The sequence below is a fragment of the Echinops telfairi genome, unplaced genomic scaffold, assembly GCF_000313985.2.
Source record: "Echinops telfairi isolate 266 unplaced genomic scaffold, ASM31398v2 ScPeMD7_12;HRSCAF=54, whole genome shotgun sequence".
NCBI classification, from domain to species: domain Eukaryota; kingdom Metazoa; phylum Chordata; class Mammalia; order Afrosoricida; family Tenrecidae; genus Echinops; species Echinops telfairi.
This window is the reverse complement of record NW_022103909.1, coordinates 181,584-201,581: the sequence shown is the minus strand read 5'-3', so window position 1 is coordinate 201,581 and position 19,998 is coordinate 181,584. Positions and strand designations below refer to the sequence as shown.

Here is a 19,998-nt window from a genome sequence, read left to right as displayed (position 1 = left end):
AAGGATCACATCACAAGGTCCCCAATACCGTGTGAGAAAAATGTGGACCAGAACTCCAAATCATAAAGGAGACCAGGATTCCTGGTCGGACAGAGGTTGGTGGGACTTCCAAGACCAGGGCCCTGACTTACTCTTTAGGCCCGGATCTGAACTCACCTCCACGTTGGCACGTCACGATGCCACCAGTGTTTGAATTCATAACCACTAGGCCACCAGAGTCCCTCGGTAAACTGATCTTCAAACCCAATTGATTCAATGCTGACACACAATGAGCATATTGGGGCAGAGAACTGACCCGGGTTTCCAAGGCTGTAAAATCGTTTGGGGGAGCAGACAACCTCTCCTTTGGAGTGGCTTCTGAGGCACGTAAGATGCACCATGACGGGGTCAGTGGACCTCCTCTTTCTGTCTGTGGACTGCCCAGCCACTTGTCTCAGCTCAAACTTGGAGCTCCAGCCGGCCTTGCTCCTTCACTGCACATTCCCAAAGGAAGCCAGGGACCCAGGGCTGGGCTTGGGGTGAGGGATGCAGAGCGCTGTGAGAATAACACAATGGAGTGTAATCTGCAAGAGGAAGAGGAATTTCCTGCAGAGGTTATTTATGGAAAAGCCTACGTAGCACCCCCATTTGCTTGGTGGCCAACTCTGCTCTCACCTGGAGCCAGACAAGAGTCCCAGAGGGGCATGCACCTTGGCCCACACTCTGTCCTGAGCACACACCATGTCCTTCAGAGCCGTGTGGATGTTGACACAACGTAGCCTAAAAAATGGAAAAGCCTAGTCGCGGGGTCTCAGGCTGCAAGCAGGAGACCCGTCTGCCCCCAGCACCGACAGACACCTGACTGGACATCTCTGCTGGAGGGGTGGTAAAAGGGGAGAGTAGCCCAGCAGAGATTTCAGGGTGGGCCCAGACTGGGCAGGTGGGAGCAGTGAGGGAGAGAAAGCGTTCTGGCCACATGTGGCCATGGAAGAGGAAGCAGTGGCGGTGGAGGCTAACAGAGTCCTGCGCTTTCTCTGCAATAAAAAAAAAAAGCACAAACAAATTGAAACAATCACACTGACACCCGGGGCCAATCTTTTCCTGCATCTCTATTTCCCAGCGGCCTGTCCATTGAGCAACAGGCTGGAGTCCCAGCCAGAACCATGCTCAGGGCCAAACAGTGGTCAGGGTTTGCAGATAGGAACTGGACTCCCCACCTGGGTCAGAGCTCGAAGCAGGTGGTGGAAGAGCCTTGCTCCCCTAACGCTGGCCTCCTCCTGCCCATCCAATGTGCCGCAGGGTCTCCAGGCTGTGGGAAGATGCACCTCCCCAAACACTGGCCCTAGGGTCCCAGGAGAGCTCTCCTGGGGAGGGGTGGTGCTGGGAGTTAGGGTTTGTATTTGGTGTTTATATAAAAGTTCAGGGAGCCCTTGCTGACATTCTGGCTTGGGGGCCCAGCATTTAAACTTAGTCACTGCCCGCAGCCCTTGTTTTAGGAAAGAATGAGACCAGCCGTTGCATAAGCCTGAGCTGGGCGGGTGTGGGCAGGAAGCAGTTCCTCTTCTTGAGGAGGCCCAAGCTGGGCTCTGGGGAGGGGTGGGGCTGGGCTGCAGAGGAGGAGAGGCAGGTCAGTGGAGCCAAGGCAGGCAAGCAAGCAGACAAATGCCTGGACCAGCTCCCATTTGGGATGCTGCACTCCTGCAAAACGGCCCCCCTGCCCCAGCCCCTGTCCCTGGGGCTGGAGCAGCACAGCTGATGGGCCCAGAAAACCCAACGGAGGAGACAGATGTGGAGGGAGAGAGGAGTGGAGGGAGGGGGCACCTGAGACTGGGAAGGGGAGACAGATGTGGAGAGGAGGGCAGACCTGGTTGAAGGATGAGGGTGAAGGTCTGCACTCAGACCACTATGCCCGAGATCACCCCACAGCCTGGAGCCCTCGAACTTGAAACTTTTCAGCTCTCCACATGATTTCGCTGCCCAAGTCCGGTCCTTAGCGCAGTCAGCTCTCACCTTGCCTGCTCTCCCTCTGCAGCCCTTGTAGACGACCCCCAGGCCAGGGTACACCCTCCACCCGCCTCCCCTTGCTCCCCCAAGCCCTTCTATCATTTTACCCCAGTCTGGCTTCCCTCAGATCTGTTTACCCACAGTCCCTTCTCATCTCTTGTCCCTTCCCCAACGTTTCCTCTCCTTCAGGAGTCCTGGTGACTGTTGGCTAAGCATTGGGCTGCTAACCACACGGTCAGCGGTTTGAACCCACAGGCTGGCTCCGAGGGAGAATACTGTGAAAGTCAGCCTGCTTCCATACAGATGGGCAGTCTCAGGACCCCTAGGAAGCAGGTCTCCTGCCTAGGGGATCACTCGCAGTGGGAATCCACCCTGTGGGAGAGGGTTTGAGTTTTTGTTTTTTCTCTCCTCAGTTTACTGGTCCTCCCATCAGCTACGGGTGGGCTCCTCTTGGACTTCCGACCCCCTTAATCAGCGTGCCCATCTTCTCTCTCCACCTGTCCAGGGGCCCCTCCCTCTCACCAGCCCTATCCCTTCTCTATTCCTGGGGCGGCCCCCTCCCTCTCTCCCGGGGAGTGTTACAGCCCTTCACCTTCTCTCACAGACCCACGGTTCCTTCTCCATCCAACTCCAGGCCTCCCCTTCCTACGCCCAAATCTAGCCAGCTGTCCAGCTCCCAAAGTTCCGGGACGAGTCCCAGGGACAACGCAAGAAATATCAGAGCAATTTGGAAGCGAATAGACTGGAAAGGGAGTGGGGAGAAAAGCGTGGGGAGGACCCAGGTGGCGGGAAGGAGGAAGGGAGGCAGGAGGGGGGGCTCCCTCCAGTCCCACCCAGTTTAGGAATTGCCCCTGACTACCCCCCGACCCCCCCACTGCACCTGGCTCTTAAAAGGCCCAGCCCCCGAGCCAGCGACTACTTAAGGCGGAGGGGCGGCGGCGGGCGGCAGCTGCGCTTTGCCTGCTCTGGTCTACGAGGAGCGGATCGGGCACAAAGTCTCGCCATGACCCTCCGAGGGCTGCTGCTGCCGCCGCCGCTGCTGCTGCTGCTGCTAACCCTGCAGCTCGCTGCCCGCGCAGGAGGCGCCTTGGCCCGGTGCCCAGGCTGCGGGCAAGGGGCGCAGGCGGGCTGCCCCGGGGGCTGCGTGGAGGAGGAGGACGCGGGGCTGCCCGCGGACGAAGCCTGCACGAAAGCGGAGGGCTGCTTCCGGAGGGAGGGAGAACAGTGCGGGGTCTACACCGCCTCCTGCGCCCCGGGACTGCAGTGCCAGCCGCCCGCGGGGGACAAGGAGCCTCTGCGCGCGCTGCTGGCCGGGCGCGGCAGCTGTCGCCGGGCGCGCGCACCCTCGGGTGAGTCCGCGCGCAGCCCCGCCTCGCCACGTGAGGGCTGGTCCCCGAGGTGCGGCGGGCGGCGCGGCTGGCCTCCGGCTCCCTGCCTTTGACCTCTTCCTTGGAGGGCCTGGGGGTCCGGGAGCGGGTAGAAGGCTGGGGTCCCGCCTCCCTCGGGAGCCGGGGACAACGCAGGGAGACGTCGGCGTGTTCCCGCGTCCTTTCCTGCCCCTTCTGTAAAGGCTAGAAGGAGCCCCGGTGGTTAGGCGTTGGGCTGCTAACTGGAACATCAGCAGTTCGAGACTACGTGTCGCCCCGCGGGAGATAGACGGGGCTTTCTACTCCCATGAAGAATTACACTCGGGGAAACTCACTGGGGCAGTTCGACCCTGTCCTGCAGGGTCGCTATGAGCCGGCATCGACTCGATGGCGGTGCGTTTGAGGTTTGGGGGCTGGATGGGATGCCTGGCGGCGCCGCTGGGTAAGCATTGCACTAACCACAAGGTCCACGCTGCAAACCCAGCAGCCGCTCTGCGGGAGCAAGAAAAGGCTGTCGGCTTACGTAACGATTTCAGCCTTGGAAGCTCTCTACAGGGTCACTCTGACGCGGATCCACTCGGTGGAGGGAGGGTTTCCAGCCCAAGAGTGGCTGGAGGGTCTTGCGCCCACCCCCTGCCCCCAGGAGGGTGTGGTGTGGCCAGGGCGCCATTCCTATTCGCCAACGCCCTCCCTCTCCAACCCGGGCTGTGAAAGATCACTCCCGCAAGTTAAAACTACCACAGGCCCTATTGTCTGTGGACCCCACGCAGGCTGCCTGCAGGCCCAGCTCCGTCAGCTCCAGACCCCAAGTTAGAACAAGGACCCAGATGTTGTTCCCATCTTGGAAAAGGAAGGAAGGGACCCCAGAACCCAGACTATGTGGGGAATGTTTCTCCTCTTCATACCAGAGTGGCCAAAGACCCTGCCCAGAACATAGGATGGCCAGACTGAAGCAGAGAGAGAAGGCAGAGCCCCGAGATGAGGGAAGTCAGAGTTAAACCTGCTCGGAACCAGGGGCATAGCTGGGGTACCCCAGGTATGGCAAGTGCCCTGGGCACCACTCGAAGCAGGGTGTGTGTGTAGGGGGCTTGGGGGCTTGCCAATGAGCAGTTTCCAACTCCAGCTGTGAGAGATTGTCTGGAGCTTGAAAACCAATGGCCACGGGCGTTCAGAACCCCCTCCTGCACTTACCCGGGTCACCCACCCCACCCTACCTCCAGGGAAGAGAATAGAAAGCTTGAGTCACCAGGTGGGTGGGACAGAAATGAGTCAGCACCCAAAAGTTGAAGGGAGATGAGGGTGGGAAATTCTATCTGTGTGCCCCCCTCTCCCAGGGCATCTGGGCTCCCCGACCTTCAGTGGAAGGGATGGGAAATGTACTTCAGTTTCTTTCAGTCCCAGCGCTGGGGTACAGGCTGCTACAGCTTCTAGAAGGCACCGTGTGGGAGGCAGGGACAGAGGGGCCAGGTCCAAGGAGTGTGTGTATGTGTGGGCGGGAGGGCAGGGTTGGAGAGGAAATGGCCAAGGCCGTTGGGCAGCTTGTAGCATCCGGGAGTTACTGCCTAGGTTGGAGGACTGGGGAGGATGGGAGAGAGGAACTGAGCATGCAGGAGGAAAATGTCTTTCCAGAGGTGTAATTGTACCCCTGGGGCAAATTCCAAATGGTACTTTCTCCCCTGCCTGCCTTTCCTTTCCAGTTTCCAGCCCTGAGCTCCCCCAAGCCTGCCTTGCACCCCCAGGCCCTGAGTCTGAAACGTTCTAGTCTGAAGCATTCTCCAGGGCCAGGAGCAGTCTACTGGGTGGAAGGCCCTCACTCCTTGCATGCTCCTGGGACCACTGGGCTTGAATTAGTCTGCGCCACGGGAGAGGCCCCTCCACGAAGTCCCCAGAAGCCAGAGAGGGGTGGGCTGAGTCACAACAGGGTCACATAGGGGACACACATTCCACTTGGGTTCTGGCTGACTCCCAGTGCGCTAGCTAGCATCTGTGGCTCTTCTGCTCCATCTCCCAGGCTTGGTGCACCCCCTGCTGGCCTCTGCTGGAACAGCCAGATCATCTCATTGGAAACCCAAGGCCTCCCAAAATCTCACTGCCTTGCAGTGAGTCCAACTCACAGCGGGCCCGGCAGGACTGCCCCTGTGGGTTGGTTTGCCAGGCTGTGAATCTTGATGGGGGCAGAATGCTTCATCTTTCTCCTACTGAGAGACTGGCCGTTTCAAAGCCAAGAAACCAGGAATGCTTTGGATCGGCTCTTCAATTTTTGCTTTTGAAAACCTTCCTTCCTTCCTCCCTCCCTCCCTCCCTCCCTCCCTCCCTTCCTTCCTTAAATGGTCTCAGTATTTTCCAGAAGGGTAACATCATCTCATGCCAGAGAATGAAACTGAGGAGTGGGGCCAGGGACAAACGTCCCTCCCTTGCCCATCTGTCCCCCAGGCCCTCTGTCCCACCTCGACAGGCAGGGATGGACAGGGCTCTCTCCCACTCAGCTCTGGTCTCGGTATCTGGCCTGATTTCTAGTCTTTTCTCTCCCCGTGTGGCTGTAGGGAAGAACCCTAAGGAGAGTAGACCCCAAGCAGGGGCCACTCGCCCACAGGATGTGAACCACAGAGACCACGAGAGGAACCCGGGGACCTTTACCACTTCGGCTCAGCCTGGGGGTGTCCAAGACACAGAGATGGTGCGTTGGGGGTCTGGCAGGGAGCAGGAGGGGTGGGGGTTCCTGAGGACCAGCTGAGACCATTCTCTCTGGCAGAGTCAATGTTGGTGCACCTTGCTATCTGTCCTTCCTGTCTGAGGTCTGTCCTGGCCACCTGGGTGGGGGCCCAGTGGGCTATGCAGTAGGTGGTGGGCTGGGGCAGGTCCAAGCCGCTTGTCCTCCCTCTGCCAGGGTCCCTGCCGTAGACATCTGGAATCAGTGCTGCAGCAACTCCAGACAGAGGTCTTCCGTGGTGCTCACACCCTCTACGTGCCCAATTGTGACCACCTAGGCTTCTACCGGAAGCGGCAGGTGAGGGCTCTCCTTTCTTGCTATGCTCCATGGTACTTACAAACCGCCTAGAGAAGAGACTACCTCCACCTTCAAGGAAGCTTACAGCTTTAAGACCCCCACCGAAGAGCCCCGGTGGCATCGTGGTTACATGTTGGGCTGTGACCTGCAAGGGCAGTCCTACCTGCCCTCTGGGGTCACTGTGAGTTGGTAGCCCCTCGAAGGCAGTGAGTGAGTGAGTGAGGAAAATCCAAATCCAAACTCACTGCCATCCAGTCGATTCTGACTCGGAGCGACCCTCGACAGGGTAGAACCGGCCCGGTGGGTTTCTGAGCCTGTAACCCTTGATGGGAGTAGAAAGCCTCGTCTTTCTCCTATGGAGTGGCTGGCAGTTTCGAACTGCTGACCTTGTGGTTAACAACCACAGTTGAGGAGTTGCAACACCTAAGGAAGAGCCTAACGAAGTGCTTCTCCGACTTGAAGCTCGTCAGAACTCCTGGCGGGGTGCTGGCCTGCTGTAGAGGGTCTGAGTCTGTAGGTCTAGGGTGGGGCTGAGAATCTGAGTTGTGAACCAGTTCTCCCAAGGCTGCTGAGACTGGGTGTGAAGACCCAGGGGAAGTGCTGTTGGCGCCTCGAAGAGGGGGTGCAGTTCATCGTGTGGAGAAGAGGCAAGTCTAAGAGGGGAGAGCCCGGTGACATCACGCTCTAGGGGACTCTCAGATGTCTCTTGAACACAGACTTTAGGGGTCTAAGTTCAAGCCTCCCCCCCTTAGCTCTTCTGTCGGCAGCTTTGAGCCTTGCTGATCTGTGTCTCTCTCCCCACAGTGCCGCTCCTCCCAGGGCCAGCGCAGGGGCCCCTGCTGGTGTGTGGATCGGATGGGCCAGCCCCTACCAAGGGCACAGGGCAACAACGGAAGCGCCCCGTGTCCCACAGGGAGCAGTGGCTGAGGCAGGATGTCGGGCTGCAGGGCCGCCAGCAGAAGCATGGACGGGTGCAGCTTGGGTTATTTATTGAATGATGAATAAATAACTCAGGGCCCCTGGGTCCCACATGCCGCCTACAGGCCCTGTCCCACTGTCCCTGTCACCCTGGGGCCTCACACAGTCCTCTAACAGAGAGATTGTTGGCTCAGGCTCGGGTGCTAATAAAGCTGTGTTGGGAGTCTGATCTCTATCTCTGATTTCTCATATCTGTGGAGACCCCTCAACCCCTCCCCGGCCATCCCTCCTTCCCTGTGGACCACCTTCAGGCCTTCCTGCTGAGCTTCAGCCAACAGGAGATGGTCACTGGTAGAAGCTTCAAACCATCAAGCCTCACTTACCCAGCCACCAGGGAGTGGGGGGTGGGAGTGGGGGTGAGGGGGCACTGGAGTCATGGCTTCCACCAGAAGGTGTGACCTTGTCTCCAACACTGATCTTTGAACAGGCAGGCTGGGGATGGATTAATAGTTAATCCCCAGCCCAAACTCAGCAAAGAGGGCCTCTCGAATCCCTTCCTGCTTGTCTATTTCCAACAAACAAGGGGGTGGGGGGTGGGGAGAAGGAAAGGATTGTTTCTTGAACTCCTGCTGTGGGGACCACGCCCTGGACGGCATGTTTTCACCTGGTTGACCCCAGTTTGTGCTCACGACAAGCTGCCCAAGTAGGGCTTTTTGTACCTATTTTGCACAAGAGGACATTGGCTCCCCCACTTCCCCACACGACCCAGCCGGTCAATGAGCAAAGCTTTGGACTCGCATCTGGTTTTGCCATATGTAACAATATCTAACATACCCTTGGTGCTGAATAAGTGCTTGTTTGGTCTTTCTGCCTACCTGTGAACCCAAACAGGTGTAGGAAAGGCTGACATCCCAGGGCCCTGACAACGAAGATCTGGTAGAGGCACTGTATCCGCACAGATGTTCCTGGTCCCCCTTAGCAGACTTTTACTCACAAGCATCTAATGCTTCGAGCTGACGACACTCTTTCCCACACCTGATCTTATTGGGCTCTGGAAACTGAAGGCTCTGATACCTGAAGATGGTTTGGACTCCTCCCCGACCTTCAGCCTGCATCCCGAAAGGCCGGAAGGGGAGGCAAAGCTCTACTAGTGATAAGCCTCCGAGAGGCAAAGTCCCCCACGTGCACAGCCACCTTTCCTGGGGGAGGGAGAGCGAGCACACCTGGCTTCTGGGAGATAGGGGTGTGGAGGGGATGTGTCTGTCCCTGGGACAGCCATCGGACAGCAGGTAGCTGAGCGCTGCCCTCTGGACCAGATAACCTGTCACATTTCCGGAGGTGTCCTGCTAAAAGGACTTTGGTCTTTGGGGCTATCAACTGAGCTGTGTGGGGCGAGTGCTCACAGTGAAGAGGAGGCCAGCAAACGGCCTGCTGCCCGCTCACCTGCTGCCCGCTCACAGCTCACGCCATGGAGCCTAAGGGCCCCCAGGTGCGGAGGAGAGAAGGGCTGGGAGGCAGTGAGCAGGAGCGCCGGCCCTCGGGAGAAGGTGAGCTGAGCTGAGCTGCCCTCTGCGGGCACAGAAAGCTCAGGCGGCTGGGAGGTGAGAGGCACTGTGGGGAGGGCCCTCCTGCTGTCCTGGGAGACATCGGAGGGAAGGCAGACCCCCGGCCCCTGCCCCCAAAGGCCTTCTTAGGAGACCGGAGGCACAGAGGCAGGCTCCTGAGTTTGAGCTGGTGTGGTCGTGGTCTTCCCAGAGGGTGAACATTCCCTGGGTGCTCCGTGTTCCGCAAGGGTCCCCTCACCCCTGCCGAGAGAACTTCTCCTTCCGATCTGATTGCCCTGGCCAGGAGACGAGGTATTAACTAATCTGCTGTGGGCGCTGCTGAGCAACCAGTTTGTATTTCCTGGACTGGACGGAAGATGCCTCTGGGTCTGCACCAGGCTGCTAAACCCTAACTCTTCTCCCCTGAGTGTGCCCTTTGACCCACTCCTCCTAGGGAACGCTGAGCCCCAGAGACCCCCGGACTTGGTGCAATGGACTCGACATATGGAGGTAAGGGGTCCCAGGGCAGATGTCAAAAAGAGGGAGGCAGGGGTGGGGACCTGTGTGGTGAGAACCAGCAATTGGTTCCTGAGTTCCAAGATCAGATTTGAGTGAAGGGTTGGTTCAGCTTTGGAAGCCCAGGTCCTCAGGACAGGGACCCAGGTCACCAGTAGACGGAGAATTTGCTGGGGGCAGAATTAGTGGGTCATATCTAAGAGGAGGAGGGTTCAGAGATGTGCCCTGGGTTGGGTTTCGGGCTCAGAGAGTGGAAGCATTGCTCCTGGGTCCTCCCTGGCCCTCAGTGCTGCCCTGGGGGCCAGAAAGGGAGACATTCCTGGGGACCTTCTCAGCAGGGACCGTGGCTTGTGCTTCCTTAAGTCCTGGCAGTGGATCCCGGGCCCAGCCTAGAGCTCAGTCCGTGTTTGGGGAGCCAGAGGCTGGCTGGCGGGATGCGGGGCGGTGGGTCTTGCCCCTGGTTTTCTCTACAGGCGGTGAAGACGCAGTTGCTGGAGCAAGCTCAGGGACAGCTGCTGGAGCTGCTGGATCGGGCCATATGGGAGGCCGCGCAATCTTACCCGCCAAAGGGTGGAGCCCCCCTCTCCATTCCCACAGATTCCTTGAGCAAGTAAGAGTCCGCCGAGGAGCCAGGAAGCTGGGGAACGGTGGCAGGGGTCCCCTCCTCTGGCAGGACCTAGAGCCACAGACTCCACCTTCGGCGGTGCCTCTGTCAGCCTTGGCATCGATTCTGATGGCGATCTTCCCTCTCTGTCCCTCACTGCCCCTTCGTCCTGACCCTCAGTGCATGTCTTCTGTGCCTTCCTCTGTCAGGGATGACCGGCTCTGCCCTGGCCCTGACCCTCCAGCTGGACTTGCTCTCTGGCCCTGACTTTTCCTCTACTCCCTCTGCCTCCCAAGTACTGAGCTTCCCTGTGACCCTGCCCTCTGGCCTTTGCCACCTCCATTGGGTTTTGACCCAGAACAACCATTGCAATTCAGGACCAGGAAGCCAGCCGTTGAGAAACGGAAAGTTTTCATCATCCGAAAGTCCCTGCTTGAGTAAGTCCGGGGTGGGGGCTGGGGGAGAGAGGCAAAGGAAGGGCTTCAGCCAGGGGTCTAGGTCACCTCATTTCTCATGCCCAGGTGCTAGGTGGTTGGGGACAGGGCTTGGAGAAGGTCTCTAAAGTTTAGTTTCCCCATTTGTCCCAGGTGTGGTTATGGAAAGGGAGCCCTGGTGGAAGAGTAGGTCTGCGTTGGGCTGCTAACCATTAAGTAAGGTCGGCAGTTCAAAACCACCGGCCGCTCTGTGGGAACAAGATGGACTCTCTACTTCTATAAAAGCGAACGTCTCGGGAACTCAACAGGGGCAGCTCTCCCCTGTCCTAGAGGGTCACTATGAGTCAGCATCGACTTGACGGCAGTGAGTTTTTGAGTTTTGAGTGGTTATGAAGGATAACCACTAAAAAAGAGATGTGCCAGGGCAGGAAAGGACTTGGGGTCGAAACCTGCCACATCCTAGCCCTTGGCTGGACGTTCCCAATCACTAGGCCCATGCCTTCATGTGCACAGTGCCCGCGCTAGTCCAGACAGCCTTGAGGCCCTGGCCCACACTGCGCTTGCCCTGTCCCTCCAGTGAGCTAATGGAGGTGCAGCATTTTCGCACCATCTACCACATGTTCATCGCCGGGCTGTGTGTCTTCATCATCAGCACCTTGGCCATCGACTTCATCGATGAGGGCAGGTAGGTTCCCTTCCCAGCCGGGAGAGCCACACAGATCTGAACTCCTGGGTCCCCAGGGCCCCATCTGCCACTGGACCACGGGACCACAGATCCCTCGTGGATCCTGGACAGGCATTAACTCCACTCAGGCTTCCAACAGCATTTCAACCAAGGACCCACCTTGGAGCCCTTCCCAAGAACAGCCGTTCTGAGGGCACCCTGCCCCTTCCCAAGGGCTTCTCCTTATTGGGACCTGACCCTGAAGCAGATAGCACGTGGTGTGTGTGTGTGTGTAGGCACACCTCAGGGCTGTGCCCCGGCTGTCACTGCTCGTTTGATTCAATCCAAGTAATCTCCATGAAGCACCTACTAAGAGCCAGGTCCAGGGTCTGGTAGGACAGCAGGCAGACCCCATCCCTGTCTGTGAGGGACCCCAGTCTTGTGGGGAAGGCAGACTTGCATACAATTACCTGGGTGCATAGGTTTCCCTCCAGAACGCCCTCTAGAGCCGGACAGGCTGAACTCCATTAGCTCTGGTCTACCAGGACACCTGCTTCAAAGGCACCAAACAAGCAAAAAGCAAAGTTAAAAGCTCCCTGGAGCATATCTTAACACCTGTGGTGGCCAGGGCCCGAGCCCTTCTGCAGCACCCCCAAATTCTCAGAGGGCTCCAGGGTCCCAACCTCCTGAGTAAAGAGGAGACTGCCAAGGATGGGTCATAGTTTGTCTGCTTTGTCTCTCTCCCCACCCCCGACACCCCACCCCCGACTTCAAGGCTGCTGCTGGAGTTTGACCTACTTATCTTCAGCTTCGGACAGCTGCCCTTGGCGCTGGTGACGTGGGTTCCCATGTTCTTGTCCACCCTGCTGGCGCCCTACCAGGCCCTGCGGCTGTGGGCGAGGCCCCGGGCCGGGGGCGCCTGGACCCTGGGGGCGGGCCTGGGCTGCGTGCTGCTGGCCGTCCACCTCGCCGTGCTGGGCGTCCTCCCGCTCCACGTGGCTGTGGAGCATCAGCTCCCGCCGGCCTCGCGCTGCATCCTGGTCTTTGAACAGGTGAGCTGAGCGCGAATGGGAGTGGGCGGGGCCGTTTGCACAGAGGGTGTGCCCGGGGGAGGGGGCGGAGTCCATTGGAGGAAGGGCACCCGGCGCTGTCTTGACATGGGCGGCGCTGGGTACTGGGGGCGGAGTCCGTTGCGAGGCACTGGCGGGAACTCGCTGGCTGCAAGGAAATGGGTTGTGTGTCCGTCTGTCCCCCTTTACCCTCCGCTCATCTCAGCAGCGGCAGGAAGGCGATCGGACAAAAATGGAAATCGGGCACACAAATGGGCCTCCCTCCCTCCTGCCATGCGGGAGCACGGAGCAACCCGGCCTCCTTCCACTCCCCATCAGGTCCGGCTGCTAATGAAAAGCTACTCCTTCCTGAGGGAGGCTGTGCCTGCAACCCTTTCCGCCCGAGGAGGAGGAGCAGGGGGAGCAGGAGGAGATGGAGGTGAGGCGTTTAGCTAGGGTTGTAGGAGCGAGTGTCCCGCGCGTGGATGGTGTTCCTTCCCTGGCCCGGTTAGGCTGGAAGCCAAGCTTACCGCACAAGCAAGAAGACTGGTTATAGAAGTATCTTGCAAGAGGAGATGTGGCATGGTCCTTCGAAAAGGAGGCATAAGGGAAAAGGAGAGGTTTTTAAGGGAGTTTAGGAAGAAGGATATGTTTTTCATGACACCCCTCACTCCCACCCCCCAAAGAAAACCCTGACTCACTGCCAATGAGTCAATTCCGATTCCTAGCGACCCTGTAGGACAGGGTAGAACTGCCCCTGTGGGTTTCCGAGGCTGTGATCATTGACCCGAATAGGCACCCTCCTCCTTCTCCCAAAGAGCAGCTGGTGGTTTTGAAACTGGATCTTGAAGTTAGCAGCTCATCACTTAACCCCTAGGCCACCAGGACTCCTCTTAGTCTTGAACGGGATGAATAATTCCAATAATTGGGTCTACATGGGTGGATTATGGTAATCAGGTGCCCGGAGACAGGTGTTCATAAATGGAGTCGGAAAGAGAGGCTCCTAAGTCGGCGGTCATTGCTCATGATGGGCTGGTGCGCTAGCCCCGGGCAGCTGTTTCCTCCCGTTCAAGTCTTGCGCCGGGCTGTTCTTTGCTCTTGGGTTCGACTGGAGGTCCTGCGTGCCTCATCTGCTCCTATGACAAGTGTCAGCCTGTCCCACGGGCGAATGGTGCAGAGCTAGGTTGTGGAACAAGAACACGTTGACCTTGCAAAGGGGCAGACACTTGAAAACGACGCAGGCTATTGTAATACTCCACGTGCTACCAGGTTAGCTGGACGTGAGGTCCGATTGAGCCCATACGTGAAGGCTCGGAGGAGTTCCTCAAACTTGAAAAAGGAGGGTGGGAACATCCGGCCCTTGCCTCACCTGTCTTGCTAGCTCTGCCGGGTTCTCCGTCCTGAAGCTCCGCCTTCTTCCACTCATCTCGCCGACTGGGCACAGCGCTGACCTCTGTGTGAGGCTCTCTTATGGACCGCAGGCATCAGACGGTCTCAGGACCCACCCCATACATGTTGCCCTGGACACTGAGGGTTTGCTTGTAGCCTTGCCTAGTTTGTTGGAGAGCCGGGACAGAAGAGGAAGGAGGGCCATGGTAGTCTTTGTGGGGGACACATGAAGCCCCAACCACAGCTGGTTTTGCACCAGAGAAGGGGCCTCGTGGATGGATGCAAAACCGGGGTTACTGAAGAGATGATTCTGCCCCTTCCCACACCATCTAGCCCTTGCCCTCTTCACTTTGGCCCCAGTGCTGTCACTCCCCAACCCTATCACCTTCCCTACAGCCCCTTCCTCTGCTCTCTGCCCCTCCCCCCTCCTCTGACCACTCCTCTTCTCCAGGTGAGGGGATCCAGGCCCCCAGTTTCTCCAGCTACCTTTACTTCCTCTTTTGCCCCACACTCATCTACCGGACGACGTACCCCAGGTGAGACTTTCCACCCCTCCCTGAGAGGAAGGACCTTTCCCATCGTCTACACTGCCCCCTGGAAGTCCTTAGTCTCACCCAAGCACTGGCTCCTTTCTCGGGAAGCATCTCATAAAAAGGATGGGGGCTAAGTGGCAGGTAGCCTACCACCTGTCCTGATTTGCCCAAGACCATCCCAGTTTTAGGCTGAATATCTGGGGTCCCCAGAAGCTCCTCATGCCAGAGCAAACTGGGATGGTTGGTCGTCTTAGCAGATACCCAAGGTATGGTCCTCTCATCCACTCTGCAATGGGAGATTCCAAGTGTCCTAGACCCCCGCCCCCCACCTCCCCAGATAATCCTGAGCGATTGAGGGAGCCATGAAGCAATGGCCCGAGAAGCTGTGTGCGGGCCTGAACTGGGGCCACGATAAAGGGATGAGAAACATGTTATCCCATTGCTGCTGCAGGACATCTCACATCAGGTGGAATTATGTGGCCAAGAACTTTGCCCAGGTCAGAAGGTGGGGTAGAAGGGTGGGCCCCCCGGTTACTCAGGGCGGCTGAGGAGGCATTTCTGGGCGTGATCTTCTGGGGAGATCCGGGGAGGTGGGAGGAAGGGGTGCTAAAGGAAGAGAAGCCCATGTTGGACCACGGGTCTAATTCTATAGGGTGAGAGTGCAGCTCGCAGTGCCCTTCACAGAGTTATCTGTCGCCCCCCACCCCTCCCTTTCCTCCAGACCCTGGGCTGCATATTCTATGCCTGCTTCATCCTGGGCCGCCTCTGTGTTCCTGTCTTTGCCAATATGAGCCGGGAACCGATCAGCACGCGGACACTGCTGCTCTCCGTCCTGCATGCCACACTGCCAGGTGAGCCCACAGCAGACGGTCCTGGAGAAGGCTCCTTCGTGAACTCCTTCTCCTCCCCTCTCGCTTCCGCTTCCAGCGGCTACAGCACCTTCCCCCTCCAGCTGGCAGCCCTCACAGTCGGCCTGAGTCCTGTCTCCTTGCCACCCACATCTCTCCCCTCCCTACTTCCCTGACCCCACTGTCCTGATGGACATCCCTACTCCAACTTAATCATTCCCTATCTGCTTCCAGCCTCCCAGTGACTCTCCTTTACAGGCACTTTGGAGAAGTCTTGAATCCTTGGTCAGGCACTCAGAGTTCGCCTGCTCATGCAGACCAATCTCTCAGCCTAATGAGCTCATCACACGAACCCGTTCCCTGAAAGACAAGCGCTTCCCTGTTCTCAGCCTTTGCCCACTCTGGTCCCCCAACTCAGATGCCCTCTCCCCCATTGTCCAGCCATGGAATCCAATTCCTACTTGGGAGTTCATGGTGGAAATGCCCTCTCCCCCAGGATGCCTCCTTTGTTTTTGTCCTCGACCACCATGACCCATTCCTTGCTCTCTACTCCCAAGTATATCAATGGGCGCCATGTTTAAGTCGATTATTTATTTGACCACCACTCTGTGGACTTCCAATGGCCAGGGTCTTTGAGAGACTGCTCTATGTGCAACATCTGCCCAATCGGTGTTCATGAGCAAAGGGACAGGTCAACGGATCCATGCGTCAGTGAATGAATAACTTCATGGTTGCTACAAGAGGGGGTGGGGGTCCTTGGAGCCCAGATCAGAGCAGCTTGGGTGGTCCGGTGGGACCGTCTAACGTCCCCCCCTTGCCCCACTTCCAGGCATCTTCATGCTACTGCTCATCTTCTTCGCCTTCCTCCACTGCTGGCACAACGCGTTCGCGGAGATGTTGCGATTCGGAGACAGGATGTTCTACCGCGTGGGGCCTGGGCCTGGGCCAGTGCATGCTGGAGGGGTTTGGGGGTGGGAGGGGGGAACAGCAGCTGTGTCAGGCTTCACCTAAGCTGACAGCCCACCAAGCACCCACAAAGAAAAGTGCTCCTTGGTGTGTGATCATAATGCCACTCCAGGTCAGAGCCAGCCAGGGTGTAGATGTGGCACAAGGAAAGCCCCTCTCCTGAGAGGCACACTAGGAGGGAGGGCAGGGAGCCCAGATCTGGAGGAGGGAGCTGAGAGGATGGATGCCAGCTGTCTGGTGGGCGTGGAGCGGACCCTTTGGGAGAACGTTAGGATGGGCTGCAGGCCAAGGAGCCAAGGCAGGGAGGCGGGCCTGGAACGAGACAGGGCCCAGTGCCAACGCCCCGCCTCCCATTCCCTTTCCAGGACTGGTGGAACTCCACGTCCTTCTCCAACTACTATCGCACTTGGAACGTGGTGGTTCACGACTGGCTCTACAGCTACGTGTATCAGGATGGGCTGTGGGTACGGGCTCCGAACCACCCCCCACCCCCCCAGTTAATGGAGCGTCATTGGGCCATCCTTCCTACCCTCTGCTTCTTTTCCAAACTCCTGCCACCCTTGGCTTTCCCTTGCCTTTGTTCTACCCAACCTAGCGGGCAAATACGCCTTATTTGCCATCAGACTTCTTCCTTAGCTCTCATTCCAGCTTCCTCCTTGGGGCCTTTCCCGCCTCCTGGGTCTTCTCAGGAACCTGCCTATCACAATCTTCAACAGCATTCATCTCCACAGTCCATTTCCCGGGAATCAAGTCTTACAGTGACCCCCCACTTCTGCATTGCAGATGAGGCCCCGTGGTTAACAAAGTGCTCTTAAATAAGACCAACTCCCGCCCTTCCGACCCCACGGTGCCACACTCAGTCTTGGCTTTCTACGGGAGGCTTACCTCCCCTCCTCTCCTCCTGCCAGCTTATTGGTGGCCGGGCGCGAGGGGCCGCCATGCTGGGAGTGTTCCTGGTCTCCGCGGTGGTCCATGAGTACATCTTCTGCTTTGTTCTGGGATTCTTCTATCCTGTCATGCTGATGCTCTTCCTTGTCTTTGGAGGTGAGCGTGGCCCCCGTGTGTCATCCCCATGGAAGAGACCAGGGACCTGTTCGAAGCGATCCCAGATTAAGGCGGGAGGCCATACGGGAGGAAGGATTCAGAGTCTAGGAGCTGGAGTGGGGAGGGACTTGGAGGTAGGGGGACAGGTATCAAGGGACATCGGGGGGATGTGGGAGAAGGTTTTCTGCTTGGAATGCTTTTTGTGAGCCACTTAAGACCCACGTGGGTTTCTGGAGCCAGGTTCAAGATCTTTTCCTGACAGATCCTTCCTGCTCCACCTCTTCTGGGTGCTGCGGGATAAGAGGGAAGCCAAGGAGAAGAGGCAGCGATGCCAGCAGGTGGGGTGGCCTCTGTTTTCTGTTTTACCAGGGCTGCTGAACTTTACCATGCATGACCGGCACACGGGTCCTGCGTGGAACGTACTCATGTGGACCCTGCTCTTTCTGGGCCAGGGCATCCAGGTCAGCCTTTACTGCCAGGAGTGGTATGCACGGCGGCACTGCCCTCCATCCCAGGTGAGCGACCATGGCAGTGTCAGGCCCTGCACCCAGCTTCCCCTTCTTAACATCAGCTCCCTACTGCTCCCCAACTCAACAGCCCTGGCCTAGGGTAGGGGTGGGGGTGGGGGGGTGGGCTTCTGTGTCTTGAAGGTACAGCGTGGGTCCCAGGAGAGACCTCGTTCACAGTTCACCCCCTCTCTGGCACAGACAACCTTCTGGGAGCTGGTGACACCTAAGTCTTGGTCCTGCCATCCCTAGAGGTCAGAGAGCCCCACGACCCCGGTGACACCGCCAGGTTAGGCCCTACCTGCAGATCCTGGGACCCGGTTTCTCTCTCTGTACTTGCAGTCCTGGCCCCGAGTTGGGGGGCCTGGGATGCATGACCTCCGCCAAGGGGTCCCAGGGAGCAGGGTCTGCGGGTCTGTGCACAGACTAAGGATAGCGGTCACTCTTGAGCCCTATTCCCATGGACTGGGCACAGAGCCCTCCCACCCCATAACTGAGCAGATGTGGGGAGACCTGGGGGTCCTAACAGACTTGGCAAATAAGGGAGACGTGGAGAAATCTGGGTCACCCAGTTTCCAGAAGGGTTTGATTGTTGACTCTGTACTCCCTTCAGTGGAATAAATGTCTCCCTCTTTGCTCATTAATTGCTGATTCATTCATTCATTCATTGTTTATTAAAGGCCCCTTTGTGACAGGAACTCCTGAGGGGCTACGTCTATTGTGTGGTGAGAGGGGCTAAGGGTGGCAGGCCATCTTGCTTCCTTTAGAGCAGTGATCCTCAACCTTCCTAATGCCTCAACCCTTTCAGACAGTTCCTCGTGTTGTGGTGAACCCGCCCCCCTCATAAAATTACTTTCGTTGCTACTTCATCACTGTCATTTTGCTACTGTTATGAATCGGGCGACCCCTGTGAAAGGATCGTTCAACCTCAAAGGGGTCGTTCAACCTCAAAGGGGTCGTGACCCACAGGTTGAGAACCGCTGCTTTAGGGGATGCTATTTCCCAAAGCCCAGCTGTAGCACTCCCGCCACCTGGAAGTTACCTGAGCCAGACGGAATAACAACTACTCAAGACACAAGAGTCTTGAGGGAGAGAGAGAGGTACTCCAGGGAGCGAAGACCTCCCCGAGCTTTTCTGATCCACAGTTTTGTGAACGCATCAAAAGAGGAAGTTTACAAAGTTTCCAATCCAGGAGGGCATCAAACAGTAGCGCACAACTTGAGGCTGGAGATGTTCTCAAACATTCTCACTGGCCAACTCATTCTGACCTAAGGCAGAATTCCTGTTTGTTACAAGGAATCTCTTTTCCACTCAGTGTTTGCACCCAGTTCCTGGCACTTTCAGCCATGTACTCGAGGTTTCGCCAAAGCCTTTGCACCCCATAACCCTCCTAGGGGGCACAGGGAAACGTTTCCCTGCACCTCCCCCTCTTTATTATTTCAAGCAGGTGGTAATATTGCTGCTGGGACAGCGTGTGCTTCAGTCGTCTCTCGCTGTGCACGAAGCTGGACAGTATAGCATCTTCAACATCAAAGAATTACCTTATGACAAGAAACGCAATTCCCCACATTTGCGAACGAGTTCCTTGAAACCAAGTATTAGGATTGAACAATCGGAAGCTATCTTGCAACGTTTTGAGGGTAGAAATTGTAGTTTCTTGCTGAATCGTAGCAAGTTGCTTTCTGAGGGCAGTTTCCAAGCAAGTAACTCAGGAGCTGGTGTTAGTAGAACAAACTCCAATTCCATTTAGCAAGTCTAGTATCCTTAGCAGTGACATGAAGACCCTAGTCTCGCTACATGATCTTTTTTTCTCCTGTATCATCGGGACCTCTGACTCCAGGGAGGACTTGAAATCCCTGGAGAGGGGCGCTGGAGCAGCCCCCTAATAACAGCCCCCAAAGGACCTTGAGGTCAAGGTCAAGACCATGAACTCCACTATTTAGCAAATACACTTGATCAACGAACGTCTTTATGAATGACTTCTTCTGAAGTAGCTAGATGCAGCCTGCTGCTTCCGGTTGTGCCGGAAGATAGGAGGGTGATGGTTTGCCAGAAGCCATGGCAGTATGGGCTGTTCATCCTTGCTTCTCCCATGGTGGTTTCGGGACCCTGGGGGTGGCGCCCCCTCCCCAAGTTCCCCTGAATAGGGTGGCCATCTTTGTCGGGTTGGATTTACAGGGATTTTCCTGGTGTTTTTGGAACCACGACCCCTTGGGTTAGCTCCGGGTCCTTCTGTCCCCCTTTCTCGACATTGCCTCGCTCTATGTCCTGACTTCCCCTGGTCATAACAGGCAGCTCCTGGCAGCCTGGCAGCAGAGGTTTGAGCAAGCGTGTGGTAGTGCCTACGTGCTGACAGGCCTTCCTGGAAGCCCCCCACATCCTGGGTGGTGGCCCGATTTCTGCTGAGGCTGCTGGACCATCCTTATTTCACATGTTCATACGCCAACTGTTAGCAGCTACATGTCCTGGGCATCACTCCGAGGCGGTCTATAAAATTAACGGGATTCCGAAGGGCTTTGCCGAATGGACGAAAGGACCCTTGAGTAGTTCCTCTGGTTGGAATTTCTCTCCAAGACAGCATGGCAAGGTGGGAGCACCCAGCCACAATCGGGTCTCCTGCTGCTCA

The 19,998-nt window shown here is 57.3% G+C and overlaps 2 protein-coding genes across 2 annotated transcripts; both read left to right on the top strand.

The window, feature by feature from the left end:
- Positions 1–2,951: 2,951 nt before the first annotated feature.
- Positions 2,952–7,504, top strand: IGFBP6 (insulin like growth factor binding protein 6). The gene is made up of 4 exons (XM_004711448.2): positions 2,952–3,332; positions 5,894–6,027; positions 6,238–6,357; positions 7,162–7,504. The coding sequence occupies exons 1-4, from the start codon at positions 2,987–2,989 to the stop codon at positions 7,282–7,284; spliced, it is 723 nt and encodes a 240-aa protein (XP_004711505.1). The 5' UTR covers positions 2,952–2,986; the 3' UTR covers positions 7,285–7,504.
- Positions 7,505–8,558: 1,054 nt separating this feature from the next.
- On the top strand, positions 8,559–17,474 carry SOAT2 (sterol O-acyltransferase 2). The gene is made up of 14 exons (XM_045287218.1): positions 8,559–8,822; positions 9,274–9,329; positions 9,809–9,945; positions 10,317–10,376; positions 10,951–11,058; positions 11,813–12,089; positions 12,426–12,525; positions 13,927–14,011; positions 14,460–14,505; positions 14,730–14,859; positions 15,686–15,783; positions 16,188–16,286; positions 16,731–16,866; positions 17,236–17,474. The coding sequence occupies exons 1-14, from the start codon at positions 8,744–8,746 to the stop codon at positions 17,472–17,474; spliced, it is 1,650 nt and encodes a 549-aa protein (XP_045143153.1). The 5' UTR covers positions 8,559–8,743.
- The last annotated feature ends 2,524 nt before the right edge of the window (positions 17,475–19,998 follow it).